We start from the raw sequence: 19,866 nt of genomic DNA on the forward strand, positions 1-19,866 counted from the left end.
CTGCATTTACCTAGCTGCAACTACTTAAAAAAAACAAAATTTTAAGCACTTTTTCCACAGCTAACTCCATATACCTACCTTGGGGCCATATCCCTTAATCTCAAATATTTGTTAAGAAATCTCAGATTTACAGCTAACTGTCCATCGATCATGATTCATATATAACCCTTACTGAAAAATGGTAAGACAGGCTACTCTACCAACTGTAACCATCACATTCACTGGCAGCAAACCAGGCATTTCAAGCAATAATTACTGGATCATAATTAAGACTACGCATCTTAGATTTGTATTGGGAAGGGAGAGTTGTCCAACTCTGCTGGTTCAGCAGTTTGGATAAACTAACTTGCTACCCTGAGACCATAAGAAATAGGAAGAGGAGTAGGCCATTCAGCCCCTCTACCTGCTTCAACAGGATCATGGTTCATTCAACATTCCTCACGTCCACGTAACCCTTGATGTTCCCCAATTAAGAAGAGTCAATTAGGCTTAAATATACACAAAGCCTTTCCCCTCCCGCCCCCAGCTCAGTGGCAAGGAGCTTCAAAGACACTCAACCCTCTGACAAAAGAAATTCCTCCTCATCTTGGACTTAAATTGGCACCCTTAATTCTGAGACTATGTTCTTTGGCTCTAGACTCTCCATGAGCAGAAAACATCCTCTAAGTATTTGTTTACTCTGCCAAGACCCTGCAGTTTCAATGAGATCACCCCTCGTTCTTCTAACCTCCAGGTGAGGAGACTCCCAGCCTGTTAAGGCCTTTGTTCATAAAGGCACTGTCTACATACCAGGGACCAACCTCATGAACTTTTTCTGAACTGCCTCCAATGAAACTATATCCTTACAAGATGGAAATTAACCCCACGCCTTTATGCTATGTACTGTTTCTCCTGCTATTGGAGCTATCAGGAGGGATCAAGACTTCACGGTCAATAGTGCTTATCCATGCTTTCTGAAAGGCAAGCACTAAATGCACAGTAACACCACAAATTGGCAGAATAAATTGAAAACCCAGTTCACACCATTGAATTAACCTTACCTGGTTTCTTGTAGGTGACATAAATATATAAACCAAGAACAATGACGTTTGTCAATAGTGCTGCCCACCAATTGATGACAAACATTACCCCGCAGCACAAGATAGCACCAAGTAATGAAATCCACATGTTATACCATCTAAATGCAGGTCGCCAACCTAAGTACAAAAGGAAGCAAGAAATCATTAAGTACAGCTATGCTGTAGGATTTTGAGACGCAAAATCAAAACCAAACTCTAAAAAATTAAATAGATCCCTAATATCTGTTCAAGAGTATTAGCTGCAGGTACTATACTATGAATGTGTACCATATAGTCTGGGCAAAGTCAGTCTCTCAGATTAGTACTGTCATTTAAAAAAAAATTGATTAATCAAACAAGATCATTCACAATTTTCTAGTGTCATCTTAGTTTGATGCTAGTAATTAGTGAATAAAAGCTAACTGAGCTCATTTAGCAACTGGCAGGGGTACAGAGACAAAGTGAAAAGGCCAAACCAAAACATGTTCTCTGGAACAGAACACATACGATCGTGACTATTTTTTCTAAGTGGAGAGGCAGAAAGAGAAGAAATTACCACCTGTATTTTGATTACATCTCTACAGAACCATTGCCAAGAGCTCAGCAGACATTTTCTGATCATCCAATACCTGAAAATACTACTAGCCAGTTTAAAACTAAAACAAATGTACCTTGTATGGCCACCTTTCCCAATGGGCAGATAAATACATCCCCCCAACCCCCACACATATTCCAAGCTCAAACAGCTATGTTCAAAATACAAATTTGAATTCAGTCAGTCGTATTTCTCCTGTTAACTGGGTTCTTACCTGGAGATTTAGCAAGAGAAGCATGGAATACTGAGAAATTAATCAAAGCATATGAAGCCAGGAAAAAATTGGAAATGATTGGTGCAATGACATTCAACTCAGCTGTAAAGTAAACACACAAAAATAAATAGCAGGAAAGAAACTGACAATTCCCAAATTACCCTACCTATTCCCAGACCAACTGACCATTTAAGAGCACAACTACTGGTTTACTTGATGACAAAACAAACATTATGCCAAAGATACACAGCCAACATACTACCCCACAAATGATAATAAACACAAATCAAAATCAGTTTAAATTCAGATTTTAAAGAGAGTGCACAATTTTCTACATCTGTAACTTGCTAACATTGTAACAGTGAGTAGATTACAAAAAAACAATTCAGTTGTGAAACAATGAGACTTCAAGGATGTGAAAGAGGTGATCAAGTTTGTTTTTTTAAAACTTTCCAGATTGTGGGTTTCACCTAATGCTGATGAGGACCATTGGATAGCAAACTTCAACCTCTTTTCAGGTACAAGTTATTCTGTACTTTAGCCACTTCAGTCCAACCATTCCTCCACTGTTAAACCTAACTGCTTTCTCACTTTCATTAGGAGAAATATCCCCCCGAGCCATGGTCTGGGTAAACCTTGGGAAAATGATTAGATCCATATATTTATAAAAAATTGAAACATAAGTATAGTGATGGCTCAAGATCCTTTGTGGAACACACAATCAAATCATTGAATGGCTTCAGCACAGGAAACCAAGTCAACCCATTAGTTTTGTTGGGATCTGGCAAGGATGCAACTCAAGTCCTACTCCCCTGCCCTTCATTTGCAAACTTTCCCCTCCTTAGGTGTTGACCTAATCTTTTTATTAAAGCCCCCAATATATCTGGCTCTACTATACATTCAATCAATAAACTTTAGATTGTAACCAGTCACAGCTTTAAAACACAAGCTGTCTTGCCACCAATTCTTTTGCCAATTACCTTAAACTGGTGTCCTCCAGTTCTGTCAATGCTCAGTTTCTCTTCTAAAACTCTACCCCAACTTTGCTAATTTATCCATATCACTAAAGGTCCTCAGAACTTCCTCCAAAAGAAATCAAATCACAAGGTAGTTTTAAAACTGCTAGTTGCAAGGAGGGAAGAAAAGAAGAATTTGCTGATATTTCGTCCTTTTTTAAATGTTAAGTGTTTACCTAGACAATGCAACTATAGACAATTGATTCCACATGATAGGAAGTCTACACTGTTACAAATTTGCTTTTTTCAAAATATTGACTAACCAATTAGTATGAATCCCAGACCAATGAAGAATGTGAGAACATATCCACGTAATGGCTCATTGTTCTTCCCATAACCAACTGAAAATACGTGAAGACCAGGGTATATTTTATCCTTACACAAAGCCTAGAGGAAAAGATATTTATTACTGTAGACCAGGTGCTCCACACAGTATATAAAAATGTAATAACCAAAGTCAAACTGAGAATTTTTTTAAAACTTGTTTTTCCTTAAAGCGCGCACACATTTCCGGAGGGGAATTGAGATACGTGTGACAACTTGACTTCTACCAACACATTCATAAGGTAACACTTTAATGCCCTAAAATCTCAATTTTCCAGATTGCTGCAAACATTGAGATTCTGAAAGTTTGAGATCTGCACATTTTATTAATCCAGATTGGATTTAACGGTGGATTAGGTTAAAACAGAAATATTTATAACCAAAGGTACTTCTGCTTCTTTGTAATGTATACCTAAAAACAAAAAAAATGGCATGTTAGCGCTGGCTACGGGCAATTATCAGGACAAGTAATAAAGTGCAAAAATGATGTTTGAGAAACAGTGAGCATAAGGCAATGAAATACGCATTGTAAAAAGAGAGCAAGAGCGAGAGGAGATAATTACACTGGACTGAAATAAGTTGGCAAAAAAGCAATTGAAAAGGAACACTTAAGGTTAATCAGTTGTGAAAATAGCCAAGAGCAAGCAATATTGAAGTCTAAAATGGATTGGATTACAGATGAAGGATTATGATCAGGAATAAGTGGGTGTGTCAAAGACAAGGTTTCATCAAAAAAGGAGTTCAGAGTAAAAGTTCTGAAAAGGAGGAATAAAGTTGCCTCACCTACACTTGAAAGATAATAGCTATCCAAGGTCAATTGCTCAGTTAATTGGAAAGTCAAGATATCAAACAACCAAAACATTGTTGTCTTAATTTATAAATATGATACAAGCCTCAAATATAATGTTTTTAATTACCTTTTATCATGTTTAATTTTATGCTGTTTATGGTTCAGATTTTATGCCAACAGCCATCCATGTGCCTCACATTGAAAGACATGGATAAAAAAGGTTTTGCTATTAAGCAGTCATGGAATCAAAATGATCTCAGGGTGGCAAGCAGGTCCTCTTTCCGAAGTGAGCTATCCAATCACTTTGCTTCCTTGTTAATTTGCACTGGACTGCTCCCTTACATAAAAGGTTGCCTTTCCAGCTAACACACAACTAATCACGAGGGAGCTGGATGTTGCCCTTGAGGCTAAGGGAAAAAGAGGCATGGAGAGAAAGTGGGAATGAAATACTGAGATTGCATATTCACCATTGCATAATCACGGTGGTGCAGGCTCGAAGGGCTGAATGGCCTACTCCTGCTCCTATTTTCTATATTTCTATGTTTTTCCTATCAGAAGGAGTCCGAGCAAGTGAAGCAGAAGTTTTTATTCTTACCTTTCCCTACACACATTTGAGAGTAGTGTCATCTGTTATGAGCTTTGTCTGAACATCTTATTGCTGTTACAATATGTTTTTGTACACTAAAGTTTATTCCTCAAAAGAAATCTAAAATCTGAAAATTGTTTGGCTTCTCACTGCAACATGTGAAAATTCTTCAGTTCTGAGAGAAATCTAAAACCAAGCTTTTACTGAAAGGTCATTGCTCTAAGCACAGATTATTTAGGATTGTTTATGATTGTTTGTACAAGATGATTAGGGGTTTAGATAGGGTTGACCATGAAAACCTTTTTCCACGTATGGAGTCAGCTATTACGAGGGGGCATAGCTTGAAATTAAGGGGTGGTAGGTATAGGACAGGTGTTAGGGGTAGATTCTTTACTCAGCGAGTCGTGAGTTCATGGAATGCCCTGCCAGTAGCAGTGGTGGACTCTCCCTCTTTATGGGCATTTAAACGGGCATTGGATAGGCATATGGAGGATAGTGGGCTAGTGTAGGTTAGGTGGGCTTGGATCGGTGCAACATCGAGGGCCAAAGGGCCTGTACTGCACTGTATTTTTCTATGTTCTATGATAAATGTGGAGAATATTCATAAAACATCGATACAAACTCTGATGTTTACAACACTGAACGAGGCCATTTGGCCCATCGTGGCTACACCGATTCCAACTTTTGGCCCATAGTCCTGGAGGTTATGGCAACACAAGTGAATATCGAAATACTGCTTAAAATGTTATAAGTTTTTGACTGAAACACCCGAACTTCCACCACCATCTATGCCCCCTGGTTATTGACCCCCACTAAAGGGAAAAGTGCCACCTCATGTCCCTCAGTCTCACTAAGTGATAATAGCCTGGGTTAAATTCACAAAACAAACATTTACATTTAAGCGGGAGCAATCAAATAAAAGTAACAAGCAAAACCAAACATGGAATGAGCACGAACATCTGGAGTGGCGTACTTACCTGAAATATTTTGGGAGCACTCACTAATGAGGCCAGAGCAGAAGAAAGTGTTGCTGAAAAGATTCCTGCAGTAATCAAAGGCCCAAATCCAGATATTAGGCTCATGACCTGAAAAGAATCCAGGTTAATTCAGTTAGAAAAGTGGTAGGAGAGGTGGTTAGCGTTTGTTGAAACACGTGGCCAACGTTCCAGATGCATTTGAACCAACTAAAAATATTCTCATAAGCCACAATATGGCAACTGATTTACAACAGCCTGTTTTCTTTCAGAAGAAAAGAAACAAGGTGCTGAGGGGATTTTAAGCAAAAATATTTAGACACATACATAGTATGAAATTTTTATAGTTACAAAAAAAAGGTTATGGGAAACCTCAGCAGGTCTGGCTGCTTCTGCTGAGAAACAGTTAATATTGATATTCTAATAGGTATTCCCTTTGGGCCTATATAATGATTTGTTCAGCACAAAAGATACTGTAAACCCTTCCTAAAGATCAGGAACTACATTATATCACATACAGAGGGACAGCCAAGCATTGCTCATTTAGAGTGAGCCACAACCACAAGAAGCTGGAGAATAACACGCTCAAGTTTCTTAACCAGGAAGTATAAATTCCACAATATTCCTGTGTTAATGCTTTGGGTCAGGACCAATAAAGCACTACTCTTTTACTCCAGGCCTCAATGGCCTGGGAACAGCTATCCACATAAAAAAACTCAAGAATGATTGAGTCATAATCAAACAAAGCCTTTTAAAACAGACTGGGTTGCTGTTGAAATACTCTGACAGGTGAATACCATTATAAGTCCTTGTAGTCCTCCTGACATCAAGTAATTTGATATTTCAAACTTTATTCTCAGTTTCTAATTATTAATTAGAGACACATGAAAACAATGATGTACAAATTTCCACACCAATATGGGCACAAACTGGTAAGTAAACAAAGCTGACATTTAATAAATTGAAAGAAGGAATGCTCATTAATATTTTACCCAATGAAACAAGGTTCCTTTGTGTGTCCAGAACATTCTCATGAAGTAATCTCTAGTTACTAGCGGTGTACTGCAAAGGTCAGTGTTGGGTCCACTGCTGTTCATCATTTTTATAAATGACCTGGATGAGGGCTTAGAAGGGTGGGTTAGTAAATTTGCGGACAACACTAAGGTCGGTGGAGTTGTGGACAGTGACGAAGGATGTAGTAGGTTGCAGAGAGACATAGATAGGATGCAGAGCTGGGCTGAGAGGTGGCAAATGGAGTTTAAATGTGGACAAGTGTGAGGTGATTCACTTTGGCCAGAGTAATCGGAATGCAAAATACTGGGCTAACGGTAGGATTCTTGCGAGTGCAGATAAGCAGAGAGATCTCGGTGTCCATGTGCACAGATCCCTAAAAGTTGTCACCCAGATTGACAGGGTTGTTAAGAAGGCATACAGTGTTTTGGCCTTTATTAATAGAGGGATTGAGTTCCGGAACCAGGAGGTTATGCTGCAGCTGTACAAAGCTCTGGTACGGCCACACTTGAAGTATTGTGTACAGTTCTGGTCACCACATTATAAGGAGGATGTGGAAGCTTTGGAAAGGGCGCACAGGAGATTTACTAGGATGTTGCCTGGTATGGAAGGAATGTCTTACGAGGGAAGGCTGAGGGCCTTGAGGCTGTTCTCGTTAGAGAGAAGAAGGTTGAGAGGTGACTTAATAGAGACATACAAGATAATCAGAGGGTTAGATAGGGTGGACAGGGAGAGCCTTTATCCAAGAACGGGGATGGCAAACACGAGGGGACACAACTTTAAAGTGAGGGGAGATAGGTATAAGACAGATGTCAGAGGTAGTTTCTTTACTCAGAGAGTAGTAAGGGTATGGAATGCTTTGCCTGCATCAGTAGTAGATTCGCCAAGTTGAAGTGCATTTAAGTAGTCATTGGACAGGCAAATGGACATACATGGAATAGCGTAGGTGGGATGGGCTTCAGATTAGTATGACAGGGCGGTGCAACATCAAGGGCCGAAGGGCCTGTACTGCACTGTAATGTTCTATGTTCTAATAAGCAGCGAATATGATCAATCCCTCATCTCAAACATAGAACTTAAAACAGAACAGTACAGGCCCTTCAGCCCGCAATGTTGTGCCAACCTTTTATCCTATTAAGGTCAGACTAACCTGCATACATTTCATTGTACTATCTTCCATATGCTTATCCAAAAGTCACTTAAATGTCCCTAATGTATCTGCCTCTCCTACCACTGCTGGCAGCGCATTCCATGCACCCACCACCGAGTAAAGAACTGACCTCTGACATCTTCCCTAAACCTTCCTCTAATCACCTTAAAATTATGCCCCCTCATGACAGACATTTCGGTCCTGGGAAAAAAAAAGTCTCTGGCTATCCACTCTAGGCCTCTCAACATCTTGTACACCTCTACCAAGTTAGCTCTCATCCTTCAACTCCAATGAGAAAAGCCTTAGCTTGTTTAACCTTTCTTCATAAGGCATGCCCTCCAGTCCAGGCAGCATCCTTATACATTTCCTCTGCACCATTTCTAAAGCTTCCACATCTTTCCTATAATCAGGCAGCCAGAACTGAACACAATATTCCAAATGTGGTCAAACCAAGGTTCTATAGAGCTGCAGCATAACCTCGCAGCTCTTAAATTCAATCCCCCTGCTAATGAAAGCCAACATACCATACGCTATCTTAACAACCCTATAAACTTGGGTGGCAACTTTGAGGGATCTATGGACGTTGACCCTAAGATCCCTCTAATCCTCCATACTGCCAAGATTCCTGCCTTAAATCCTGTATTCTGTATTCAAATTCACCTCCTAAAATGAATGACTTCACATTTTTCCAGGTTGAACTCCACTGGCCACTTCTCAGCCCGACTCTATCTTGTCAATGTCCCGTTGCAACCTACAACAGTCCTCAACACGATCCACAACTCCACCAATGTTGGTGTCATCAGCAAACTTGCTAATTCACCCTTCTACCTCCTCATCCATGTCATTTATAAAAATCACAAAGAGCAGAGGTCCCAGAACGGATTCCTGTAGAATACCACTGGTCACCAAGCTCCAGGCGAAATACTTTCCATCGACTACCACCCTCTGTCTTCTATGGGCCAGCCAATTCTGTATCCAGACAACCAGATTTCCCTGTATCCTAGGCCTCCTTAGCTTCTGCATGAACAATTCTCTAAAATCAAGATTGAAGGGCATGTGCATTTCTTATTCATTCATGGGACGTGGAGGTGACTGACTGGGTCAATACTGGTTAGGAATCCCTAATTGCCCAGAGGGCAGTTCAGAGGCAACCTCATTGCTGTGGTTCTGGAGTCACATGAAGGCCAGACCAGGTAAGGATGACTGATTTCTTTCCCTGAAAGCCATTAGTAAACTAGATGGGTTTTCAGACAAATCGACAATGGTCATTAGACTCAATCCCAGATTTCGTTTATAGAATTTGAAATGTTATCATCTGATATGTGGGAATTTAAGCCATGTTCCCAAAACATCACCTAGATCTCTGGATCAATAGTCTAGAGATAATACCACTTGACCATCATCACCTTCCTTAATGTTAATGGTACACTACATGTACAGCTCTTTGTTTTTAATTCATTCACAGGATGTGGGCATCAACGTCTAGACCAACATTTATCGCCCATCCCCAGTTGCCCCCTCGCTTACTGGAAGGGAATACAGGAAAATATTGAACGTATGTGGAGAAGCTCCTTTGAACTGTAAGTCCTCCTTCTAATGCTTCTGAAAGGGAAGTGCATCTCCCCCTCCCCCCCCCCTCAGTGTGCATTTTAATCTAAATCAGGAAATTTGTAATCATGAAATAAAGGACTCCTTATGCAATGTGGTCCAGCCATTGAGAGCTGCCAGCCAAATTAGACATTGGACTCCTTTTTACAGCATTTCCACAAAGGATACACTGATTGCTGCAGACCCACTAGCCACTCAACTGAAGACTTTGGATTCTAAGGATTACAAGATGGGAATTTTTTTAAAAACCACTTCCAGACTCATCCTTTCTGTCCCCATTAAGTACTTAGACAATAGACAATAGGTGCAGGAGTAGGCCATTCTGCCCTTCGAGCCTGCACCACCATTCAATATGATCATGGCTGATCATCCTTAATCAGTATCCTGTTCCTGCCTTATCTCCACTATCCTTGAGAGCTCTATCCAACTCTTTCTTAAATGAATCCAGAGACTGGGCCTCCACTTCCCTCTGGGGCAGAGAAAGGAGAATGTACTATTGTTCTTAGTCTCACTGACTGGGACGTTTCAGAATGAGTCAATATTGTCAGATAGCCCCCACCCCCACAAGGGTCACAATGTTATACTAACTGCATTATTCCCGTAATTTCCTGGGTTGTGCTACATATTAATGATTAGGTAGGCCACAAGGTAAGGAAATGAATAACTGACATACTGGCACAATTAACGCCCCTGAAAAAAAATTCTTGATTAAAAAAGAAAAAATGATAAAGTGATGAGAAACCAATTTGAAGTATTCTTTGGTTTTCTGTTCTGGTTTAAGACATCTTCACTTTTTTTTGCAAAGCAGAGCATGAAAACTACTTTTGTATGTTTACACAGTAAACAGCCAAGGAATACAACTTTCAGAGCTACTTAAAAATCAATAGATTTGCAAATATTCACCAACCACAAAAAAAATTAAAATGATAGATGCTACTGCCTACCTCAAATTACAACACTATTCCCTGCTAAATTCAAGGGCATGCAATGGTTATAAATATAGTTTAACCTTTGTCTGTTACTTTATTTTCAACTACACATTGAAGGTCAGAAAATCAGTTTATGGAGTGACCATGTTTTCACTTTAACCATCTAAATATTACAATACTTGAAGTTACTCACAGAAAGCCTTTCTCCAGTGAGAGTGGAAAATTCCCTTCTAGTGCAATGGCAACTTTTTGTCCTGACTCAAAAAAGTGCATTCTCAAAACTCTTCCACCTCCTTAAGTTCCTCTATTTGTGTGGAATAACTTTCACTGTGGTGACCTGCTTCCATCTATCCAGCAGATAAGTGCCAAAGAACATTTTGTTATGTGTGCCAAACTTGCATTTTGCTGTTATGAAATAGTTTCATTAATGCTACAATGTAGCCAGACATAAAAATGTAAACAAAGGTACAGTGACTCGATTCATTCCACGATCACTAACTCTTTAGAGACACTGCTTAGAAATCTAGGACAGAATTCACACTCTCCCTTGGCAAATTCAAAGGTAGGGAAAATGTTTAAATCCCAAGGATACTAGCATGGGGACCCCATTGCTTCCCTCCCACAACCATTAGCCCCATGGCAGGAACCACTGCATTGTTAATTAAATGCTTTTAAAAGCAATAGCCAATTATAGACCTCTTCCCATCACCGCTGATATCAACCCAAGGACAAGAGGGCCCTTGTGGGACACTGGTAGTGTTCGTACCTCAACGCCCCAATGTGCAGTGATCACAAAGTAACCCTGTAGGGTTTTGTTTTTTTTTTGGGTGGGAAAGGGGGGGGGGGGGGGGGGGGGGGGAGAGAGAGGGTTTGGAGGAATCAGTCCTTTGTTCAAAGCATTCCACGTCAGGGTGAGGCACCAACCCCACCCATCCCCTAATCTTCACCCTGAAGAATATTGTCCTACCAGTCTGCTGTGTACTTTCCCACAGTGGCTACTTTCTACTGGAGCCAGGGAATTGCCAGTGCTTGACAGGATGGTACCTCACATCCTGCATCAGGGGTTCTTCAGACCAGGAGATGGTGAAGTGACCCAACTGCCTGGCCCTGGATACAGTGACAGTGCCAGTGACAGAGACAGAGCTGCTCTGAATGGCCCTGGATAATGGTATGATGATCATCATACCATTATCCAGGGCCATTCAGAGCAGCTCTGTCTCTGTCACTGGCACTGTCACTGTATCCAGGGCCAAGACTCCCCAGCTCCCCTCTACAAGATTCCCATCCTTTGGTATGGTTTTGGGACATGTGTACTGAAATTTAGACATTGCAAATCTGTTAGGATGGGAGTGAGAGGGGTATATGGGACTAATAGCTACATAATGTGTCTCAGTATTTTTTAAATCAAACAGTTCAGGATCTCATTGGCTGATTAAAAGTGGGTACGGGGGTCAGAAGATGACAGTGTACAGTCAGTATAACAATGTCACCTGTCATCTTCCCCAAAAATGAGCATTCAGTGGGCAGAGGGGAAGCTAGCTAGCTGATTGACCACAGCAAGTGGTCCCTCAAAATGGAAGGGGCATTACAAGTGCATCCAGCACCACAGCAGCAGCACAATGACGTTTTTTTAATTAAAAAAGGTAGGAGAGAGCAGTGATTCAAGATGCAGGTCTCCCTCTCTCCATCTTGACTCTGCCACAGCTCCTCTACTCCCCAATCAAACTTGTAAAATATAAAGTTTAAAATCACACACCACCAGGTTACAGTCCAACAGGTTTAATTGGAAGCACTAGCTTCCGGAGCGACGCTCCTTCATTAGGGGGTTGCAATTAGGAAGGAGCGGCGCTCCGGAAGCTAGTGCTTCCAATTAAACTTGTCGGACTATAACCTGGCATTGTGTGATTTTTAAACTGTGTACACCCCAGTCCAACACCAGCATCTCCAAATCATAAAATATAAGGAAAGCAGCCCACATTGTGGAAGAGAGAGTCAGTACATGTTCATTTGGAACATTTTCCTATTGCTGAGCCAGATTCACTAATGACCAAGTTGCAGCACATCATTCTGATTGCAATTAAAGGCCACAGTATCCAAATAGTTAGACCGCAATCAAATCAGCCTTTCTCCCCCCAGATTCACACCCAGTTCCTTAAAATTACAGCTCCTGAACAGACAGACATTGTTAATAACCAATTCCAGCCTCTACAAAAAGAAATCAATCCAGTGTTTGTTTATCTCTTAAACAAATGACTTAGCAACTTATTAGCAATAAAAAAAATTAGCAAAAATTTAACAAAATTATCTCATTGGTTTATTCTTCAAGTCCAAAGAAACTTCTGCTTTCAGCCCCATTCACACAAAAGCTGGACAACGTATTGTTCCACAGGCATAGATGGTGGTTCCGGAGGGGATTTCCAGAGTCACCTTCACAATTCACTCAAAGGTAGTTATACTTTTCACTTGGTTTTCTGTTCTGAGCTTCCGTGAGCTGCTCATGACATGTTAGGCTGGGAGCCCTCAAACCTTCATAGTGTAGCATCAAAAACTATATTCTTTCTCTCACCCCACACAGAAACCAGTCATGGAATCATAGAGGCCATTCAGTTAATCAATTCTCTCTCCAAAGAGCAACCCCCCCCACCCCTCCCCAATTGTCCCCTCCACCCTATCCCTGTAACCATGTGTTCCCCATGTACAATCCAGCTAAGCTGCACATCTTTAGACTGTGGGAGAAAACTGGAGCACCCGGAGGAAACTTACAGAAATGGAGAGAACATGCAAACTCCATACAGTCACCCAGGGTCCCTGACGCTGTGAGGCAGCAGTGCTTTTCTTTTTCTTAAATTTATCCCTTAATTTCCAAACCCCAGTTCAAATGGTGACCACTCCCTGACAGGGTGATTATCTCCTCCACTAGGTTCCTGTAACCACTCTCAATCTGCTGGATCATATAATCTTTCCAGACTTGCTGGAACCAATTCCCAGGTACGGATCTCATTAAATATAGACAACTTCTGCCATCTATTTAAACAGAATGCTCTTCCGTGGTGGTGGTGGTGAAGTGTCTGCAGAATCCTTTGATCGGGAACCAATGTGCAATTAACTCCTGGGCCTGGCCTCATGAATAAACAAACCCTCGTTTGATCTGCTTTCTTTTAACACAAGCTTGTATCTACAGTCCAAGAGTCGTCTTCAGCTCACAGGTCCCAGTTCACAACTCCAAACCAAAACTGTTAAAGGAATAAACTAATAGTCATGAAGAGAAAAAAAAAGCTTGAACACAAGAGTTTACTTAATTTGCATTTTTACTGCACCCAGTATTTCATTACATTTAGCAGCCTCAAAAGAAGGTGAAGGTTCCTATGGTTATGAAACAAACTTCTAGATGTACCGCCAGCTGAATAATCCAGAGATGATAGGACAAAGTGGCACCTTCCCAATTTACTATTATTCAAGAACTAGTAATTGTAGCAACAGCATCACATTCAGTTTCCAATGGGACTGAATGAAACCCCATGCTCCTCAGTTTCACTGTTTTCATGTAGAATGTTTATTTTTTTCTAAAGGAAATCTGATTCCACAGAAATCCAGAGAGACATGCTGAGAGCTAACAACACGTGTCGCTGTGCTCATGAAAATGAAATAACAATGGACCATGCTGCAGTAACGTACTGCAAACCAACTCAAGTTGCTCATTTTCCCTGAAGTAGCCTAGAAAAGATCTCGGGCCATAACCTGACTGCCACCAAGAATGCTGAAGTATTGATTGAAAGAGACTGCAGTTTGAAGAGTCTGGAGATAGCAGCGTTCACAAATAGCCTCAAGCAGCAACTTTCTCCTTGAGCCAGTTCTGTATCCAAATGGCGAGTTCAAGGTTGGAGGCCAGGTCACCGAATATATTGGACGGCACGGTGGCTCAGTGGTTAGCACTGCTGCCTCACAGCACCAGGATCCCAGGTTCAATTCCCGACTCAGGCGACTGACTGTGTGGAGTTTGCACATTCTCCCCGTGTCTGCGTGGGTTTCCTCCAGGTTCTCCGGTTTCCTTTCACAGTCCAAAGACATGCAGGTCAGGTGAATTGGCCGTGCTAAATTGCCCGTAGTGTTAGGTGCATTAGTCAGAGGGAAATGGGTCTGGATGATTACTCTTGGAGGGTCGGTGTGGACTTGTTGGGCCAAAGGGCCTGTTTCCACACTGTAGGGAATTTAATCATATTTGAGAAAGAGATAGTTTTCTCAACATTAAAAAGCAACAAGAGGGTACAGGTAGTGAAGTTTGGTGTTGAGATACAGAGCCAGTCATGCTCTATTAAATGGCAAAACAGGTTTAATGGTCCAACTGAACTGCCTCTTGCACCTATTTCCAATGCTTCCAGGGGAGCATTGATATGGTGTCATCATTTGGAAACAGTACTCACAGCAGATCCTACAAAGAAGCAGGATTGTAATTGAACGTAGAAACTTGCAATCTTTAGTTTTAAATTAAATTATTGGCTGCATCAACAAATAAAGTAACTAATGTGAACAAGCCAATTTAGGCTCAAAAATATAATAGCTATCAGGGATGTTGGCACACAAGTCAAGCTTCCTTAAGTAAAAGCCACATACTCAAAGCATTCAATAACTAACCTTTTGTAGTATATTAAAATTGAGAAAACGTATTCATTTTCAGCCATGTTATACTGGAATTCCCTGCCATATAGCTCAGAATTTTCAACATAAATATTTTGAAGTTACAATTATTGCACATTATGGAAGTTTTCTTGAGCAATTATAAAGAAAAATTGTACAAAGAGACCACCACGAGCATCAACAAATTAAAATAGACCTGAATTCTTAAATATTTCATATTTATTACAATAATATGCAGCATTTCAGACAAAAACTAGCTGCTTCATATTTGGCTTGTTCACAGAATTGTTTGCAACATGATTAGGGGCATAACAGAAGCTGTTTGCACTCAGAACAAAGATTTAAAGCATACACTCATGTTTTAAGAGAGACTGTTAATACAACAGACACTAGTGTTTTGATAAGAGTACATCTACATTAAAACTATCAACTGATTTTTTTTAAAAAAACAACCCAAAACACAGTCAACATGTTTTTTGAGTTTTAGGACTAGTTGATTCACTTTCCTTCATCTCTAGAACACTAATTATATAAAGTCTCTAATTTTTCAGACTTCGTCCATTCACTGCATTCCTGATTAAATTAGTCCCGTTTCTAACAGAATTGTAGATTAACCATGGGAAATCGCCCCTTTAGACTCAAGGTGACTTAGATAAACTTCAAACTTAAAGAAGGGAGCACCAACTTTAGTCTCCATGTTCTTTAGGGACTCAAAGCTGCATCAAAAGAATTTTGATGCTGAGGCTTTGTGCCGTCTGATTAAGATGGATTAGATTCCTACAGAGCTGAGACTACACCAACCCACCCCACCTTCACTCAAAAGAAATGCTCAATTTATTTTCATTTACTCATTTGTGGAACATGGCCATCAATACTGGCCAACATTTACAGCTCGCCCCCAAGGTTGACCCTGAGCTGCCCTTGTGCTTTAGTTAAATTCCTCATGACTGCACCTTGTCAGAGCAGGCTAAGAAGGAACTGGATCCCAAACTTCCAGATCAGCTCCGGTTCAGTTGGTAGCACACAAACCTTGTGATTCCAAGGTTCAGGTTTCCAGGTCCCACTCCAGGGTGGAGCCAACACTCCAGTGCAATAAAGAGGGAGTACTTCTCTATCACAGGTACCATTTCCCAGGAGAGATTAAACAATATGCAAATTAGGGAGGATGGGCAAGACAATGTGGTTAGTTTAGAGTGGTGCTGGAAAAGCACAGCAGGTCAGGCAGCATCCGAGGAGCAGGAAAATCGACGTTTTGGGCAAAAGCCCTTCGTCCATTCCTGATGAAGGGCTTTTGCCAGAAACGTCGATCTTCCTGCTCCTCGGATGCTGCCTGACCTGCTGTGCTTTTCCAGCACCCCCCACTCTAATCTAGATTCTGGTTTCCAGCATCTGCAGGCCTCGTTTTTACCAATGTGGTTATTTGGACAGGAAAGGTTGTGGATTTAAAACAAAAAAGATCAATGCAGTTTTACAAAGCTCACTGTGGGCTGCAGCACCCACAAACGGGGAGACTGAGGAAGGCTGCTCCTCAGGGACTCTCACTCTTACAGGGAAGTTTGCTGAGGGAGTAGAGACTTCAATAATAAAACAAGGTGAAGCCACAGAGAGCACCTTTATTAAGCAAGGAAACCTGGCTGGAAGGGAGCCAAGGAAATGAGCAGTAACTGTGTGACCTCTTTAACCTACACCGTCAGAACATGGTGACAGTGCAACTCGACAGTGCAATGATTAAACCTTTCACTCTGTTTCACCGAGACACCATCCTTTCTGTCATATTCCTGCCTCCCACAAACAGCTGGGTTATAGAGTGTGAGATTACTCTTGTGTGAAAGAGGATTTCCACTGGGAAAGTGGTTCGAATTCCCAACGTCTTCACCAAACCAGCTGGGAAAGTGGCCAGAGCAGGAACTCACCACAATCTGGTCCAACATATCGTTCTAATTTTCCCAACCCCATCCACCCCCTCTCCACAAGGATCAAAGCAAAAAATAGAGTATACCCTGCCTCAGTATACGCATACAATATTCGGATCTTTATAGCTCTGTTGCTTTACCAAGAAATATTAAACCCTGTAAGTGTGTAGGGAAAGGAAAATTAGTGTCAGGTATTGAGCATAATCAAGAGCTTTAATTCGCCTAATCATTAATGTTACTCAATCCTACATCTCGATAAAAGGATATCAGACGCTAGGAACTAAGTGTCAAAATAAGAAGCATTCTGGTAAACATCTCAGCAGCTAAAACAAAAGATAAACACTAACTGCTAACAATCCCAAAACATCAGCAAGTCTGTTTTAGTCGTGACCATTGCCCACTATCTGAAGACAGGATCCGACTGCACATTTCCAATACCACTGATAAACTGGTAATTGCCCTCTTGTGGCACTCCTGTCTAACCATATTACATTGCCAACTTTCAAAGTGAAGTTAATATAAATGTTATGTATCCTGCTATTAGAAAATAAATGGATATCACTAACAATGACGATAATACCATGTAGCTACTGGAAATCAAGTAAACGGAAGCTCGAGATCTATGGGTATGTTTGCCTTGAGCCTGATTATAAAAATTAATTTTTACAATGCTCCATGTCAGTTTTATCAATTCCCATTACGATGCAGAGAAGATTAAATTAAAGCAACATGCTTAACTTTCTGAATGATTAAAAAAGTAAACTATTGCTATTCCAGATTATTTCAATAGGCTGTAGTCTGGTTTCAATAAGTTGAACAAATGGCTTGTGTGGCAGGCTAACAGAGTTGACATGGAGAAGACTAACATCATATCTTCAGCCTGTCATTCATTTAGATCTTTATCCTAATTACATGCATTCACTGCTCTTAGCATCTTTGGGTGGAAAACATATTCCTTTCAGATTGAAATATAATAATTGCCTACTTTTGCAAGGAGACAAAGTTCTATATTTCTACCATTGTTTGTATGATGGGTTGCCCTGAATGGCCTGGCTGTGATTAAGGTTATGTTCCTTTGTGCTGAACTATTCAAAGTACACTAGCTTGTATCTATCCAATTGAAGTCTTAGAAAACCCTAAAAACCTTAATTAAGATACCTCTCAAATTCTCTATCCACAAGAGAATACAAAGCAGCATTATGCAATCTCACCTCAATTCAACCTTTGCAGCTCAACGAATTTGAAACTGAGCTGCTTCCAAGTTCAAATAAACCACAAGGTGCAGCAACTCAGCTAAGGCTAAACAAGATTACTTAAAGCTGAAGCTGTAGGTTACTCTGGATTCCAGGTATGTAATCCAGAGATTGCACTCCCAGCATCCTGTGCTAACAAGTACAGAAATAGGAGAAAAGGGAAAATGAAAGTGAGACACGAGAGTTGGTGCAGGACGGAGGGCTTAGGTTCCTGGATGATGGGGACTGTTTCTGGGGAAAGTGGGACCTGCACAAGCACAACAGTCTGAACTTGAACCAGAAATGGGACCATTAACCTAGAGTGGATTACTAGTGCAGTGGGAGGAATTTAAACTAGTTTGGCAAGGGCAGGGGACAGTGCTAGTACAACAGGGACACAACAATTTGAGGACTCAATAAGAAGGAAGAGAAACATTTAACAGGTACAAATCAGAGACCCTAGCGAAATATAGAAAGTGCAGGAGTGAAGCTCAAGAAAACAATTGGGAGACCAAGGCGGGGCATGAAAATAACTGGTGGGCAAAATTTGAGAGAATCCCAAGATATTCTCGAAGTAGATCAAAAGGGAAGGTGACAAAAGGGTCCAAGGGGACAATCTGTGAAACTGAAAGATATTGGTCAGGAATTAAACAAATATTTCACATGTGCCTTCACTTTGGAGAAGGATGTGGGTACAGAATTCAGGTAGAGGGGCAGAGCTTCTTGAACAATTTGATAGAGGCAGTAGGGAGGTATTGGAGGTTTTGGCAGGCTTAAAAAAAAATGGATTAAACCCCAGTCCAGATGAGTTGTATTCCATGTCTCCAGTTGTGGGAGACATGAGGAAATTACAACGGCTTGGATTCAAATTCTTAATTCTTCTGGCCACTGGGTAGGTACCAGAAGACAGGAGGACAGCTAATGTGGTTCCACGCTGCAAGAAGGGTGGAGGAGATAGACCAGTGAATCTCACATCAGTGGTAGGGAAACTACTAGAGAAAATTCTGAAAGGAGAGAATTAACCACTGCTTGGGAGAGGCAAGGCTTGATCTGGGATAGTCAGCATGACTTTGTTGGAGGGAGGTTTTATCTAACCAGTTTGATAGAATTCTTCAATGTGACCAGGTGTCCAGATGAGGGGAATGCCAAGATTTCTGCAAAGCCTTTCTGGGAGATTAATAAAGAACATAAAAGCTTTTGCTTTCAAGCGTAACTTGGCAAGTTGAATCCAAAACTGACTCAGTAGGAGGCAGTGGTGATAGAGGCAGCTGTTGGTGCGATGGAGGCTGGTGTCCATTGGTGCACCATAGGGATCAGTGCTGGGTTCCTTATTGTTCATTATGTATACAAACAATATGGATGAGAATATTTATGGCGGAGGTTGGGTTGGGGGGGGGGGGGGGGGGGGGGGGGCGGGAAAGAGGAGTGGGAGTGGATCAGCAGCAGATGGAATTTAATCCTGAGAAGTGTGGAGTGATGCACTTTAGAAGGAGGAACAAAGGAGTAGTCAATAAAGGTCAAAACACTCTGAAGCTCAGGAGGAACAGAGGGATCTTGGGGTGTTTGTTCACAAAACTGCCAAGGCAACAGGGCAGATTAATAGGATGGTTAAGGTGGGGTATGGGACACTTGTTTGCCTTGATCAGCCCTGGCACAGATCATAAGAGCAGAGGTGGTTATGTTGGAGCTGTACAAAAATGTTTGGTGAGGCCACAGCTGGGAGTAGTGTGCGCAGTTCTGGTCCCCACACTATAGGAAGGATGGGATTAGTGACAGAATAGGGTGCAGAGGAGATTCACCAGGACGTTAACTGGGATGAAGCAGTTCGGTT

At 41.2% G+C, this 19,866-nt stretch overlaps 1 protein-coding gene across 2 annotated transcripts in view; it reads right to left on the bottom strand.

The window, feature by feature from the left end:
* slc12a2 (solute carrier family 12 member 2) overlaps window positions 1–19,866 on the bottom strand; it is a 230,423-nt gene that overhangs the window by 60,966 nt on the left and 149,591 nt on the right. For both annotated transcript variants that reach the window (XM_043718096.2, XM_043718088.2), the window contains exons 11-14: window positions 5,561–5,668; window positions 3,147–3,270; window positions 1,868–1,969; window positions 1,041–1,196 (exon numbers count right to left, since the gene is read on the bottom strand). In XM_043718096.2, coding sequence (XP_043574031.2) covers window positions 1,041–1,196; window positions 1,868–1,969; window positions 3,147–3,270; window positions 5,561–5,668 — 490 coding nt within the window. The remainder of the gene's footprint in view (window positions 1–1,040; window positions 1,197–1,867; window positions 1,970–3,146; window positions 3,271–5,560; window positions 5,669–19,866) is intronic.

Source organism: Chiloscyllium plagiosum, unplaced genomic scaffold (genome assembly GCF_037043375.1).
Source record: "Chiloscyllium plagiosum isolate Xiang-an unplaced genomic scaffold, Cpla_swu_hap1 HiC_scaffold_2, whole genome shotgun sequence".
NCBI lineage: Eukaryota > Metazoa > Chordata > Chondrichthyes > Orectolobiformes > Hemiscylliidae > Chiloscyllium > Chiloscyllium plagiosum.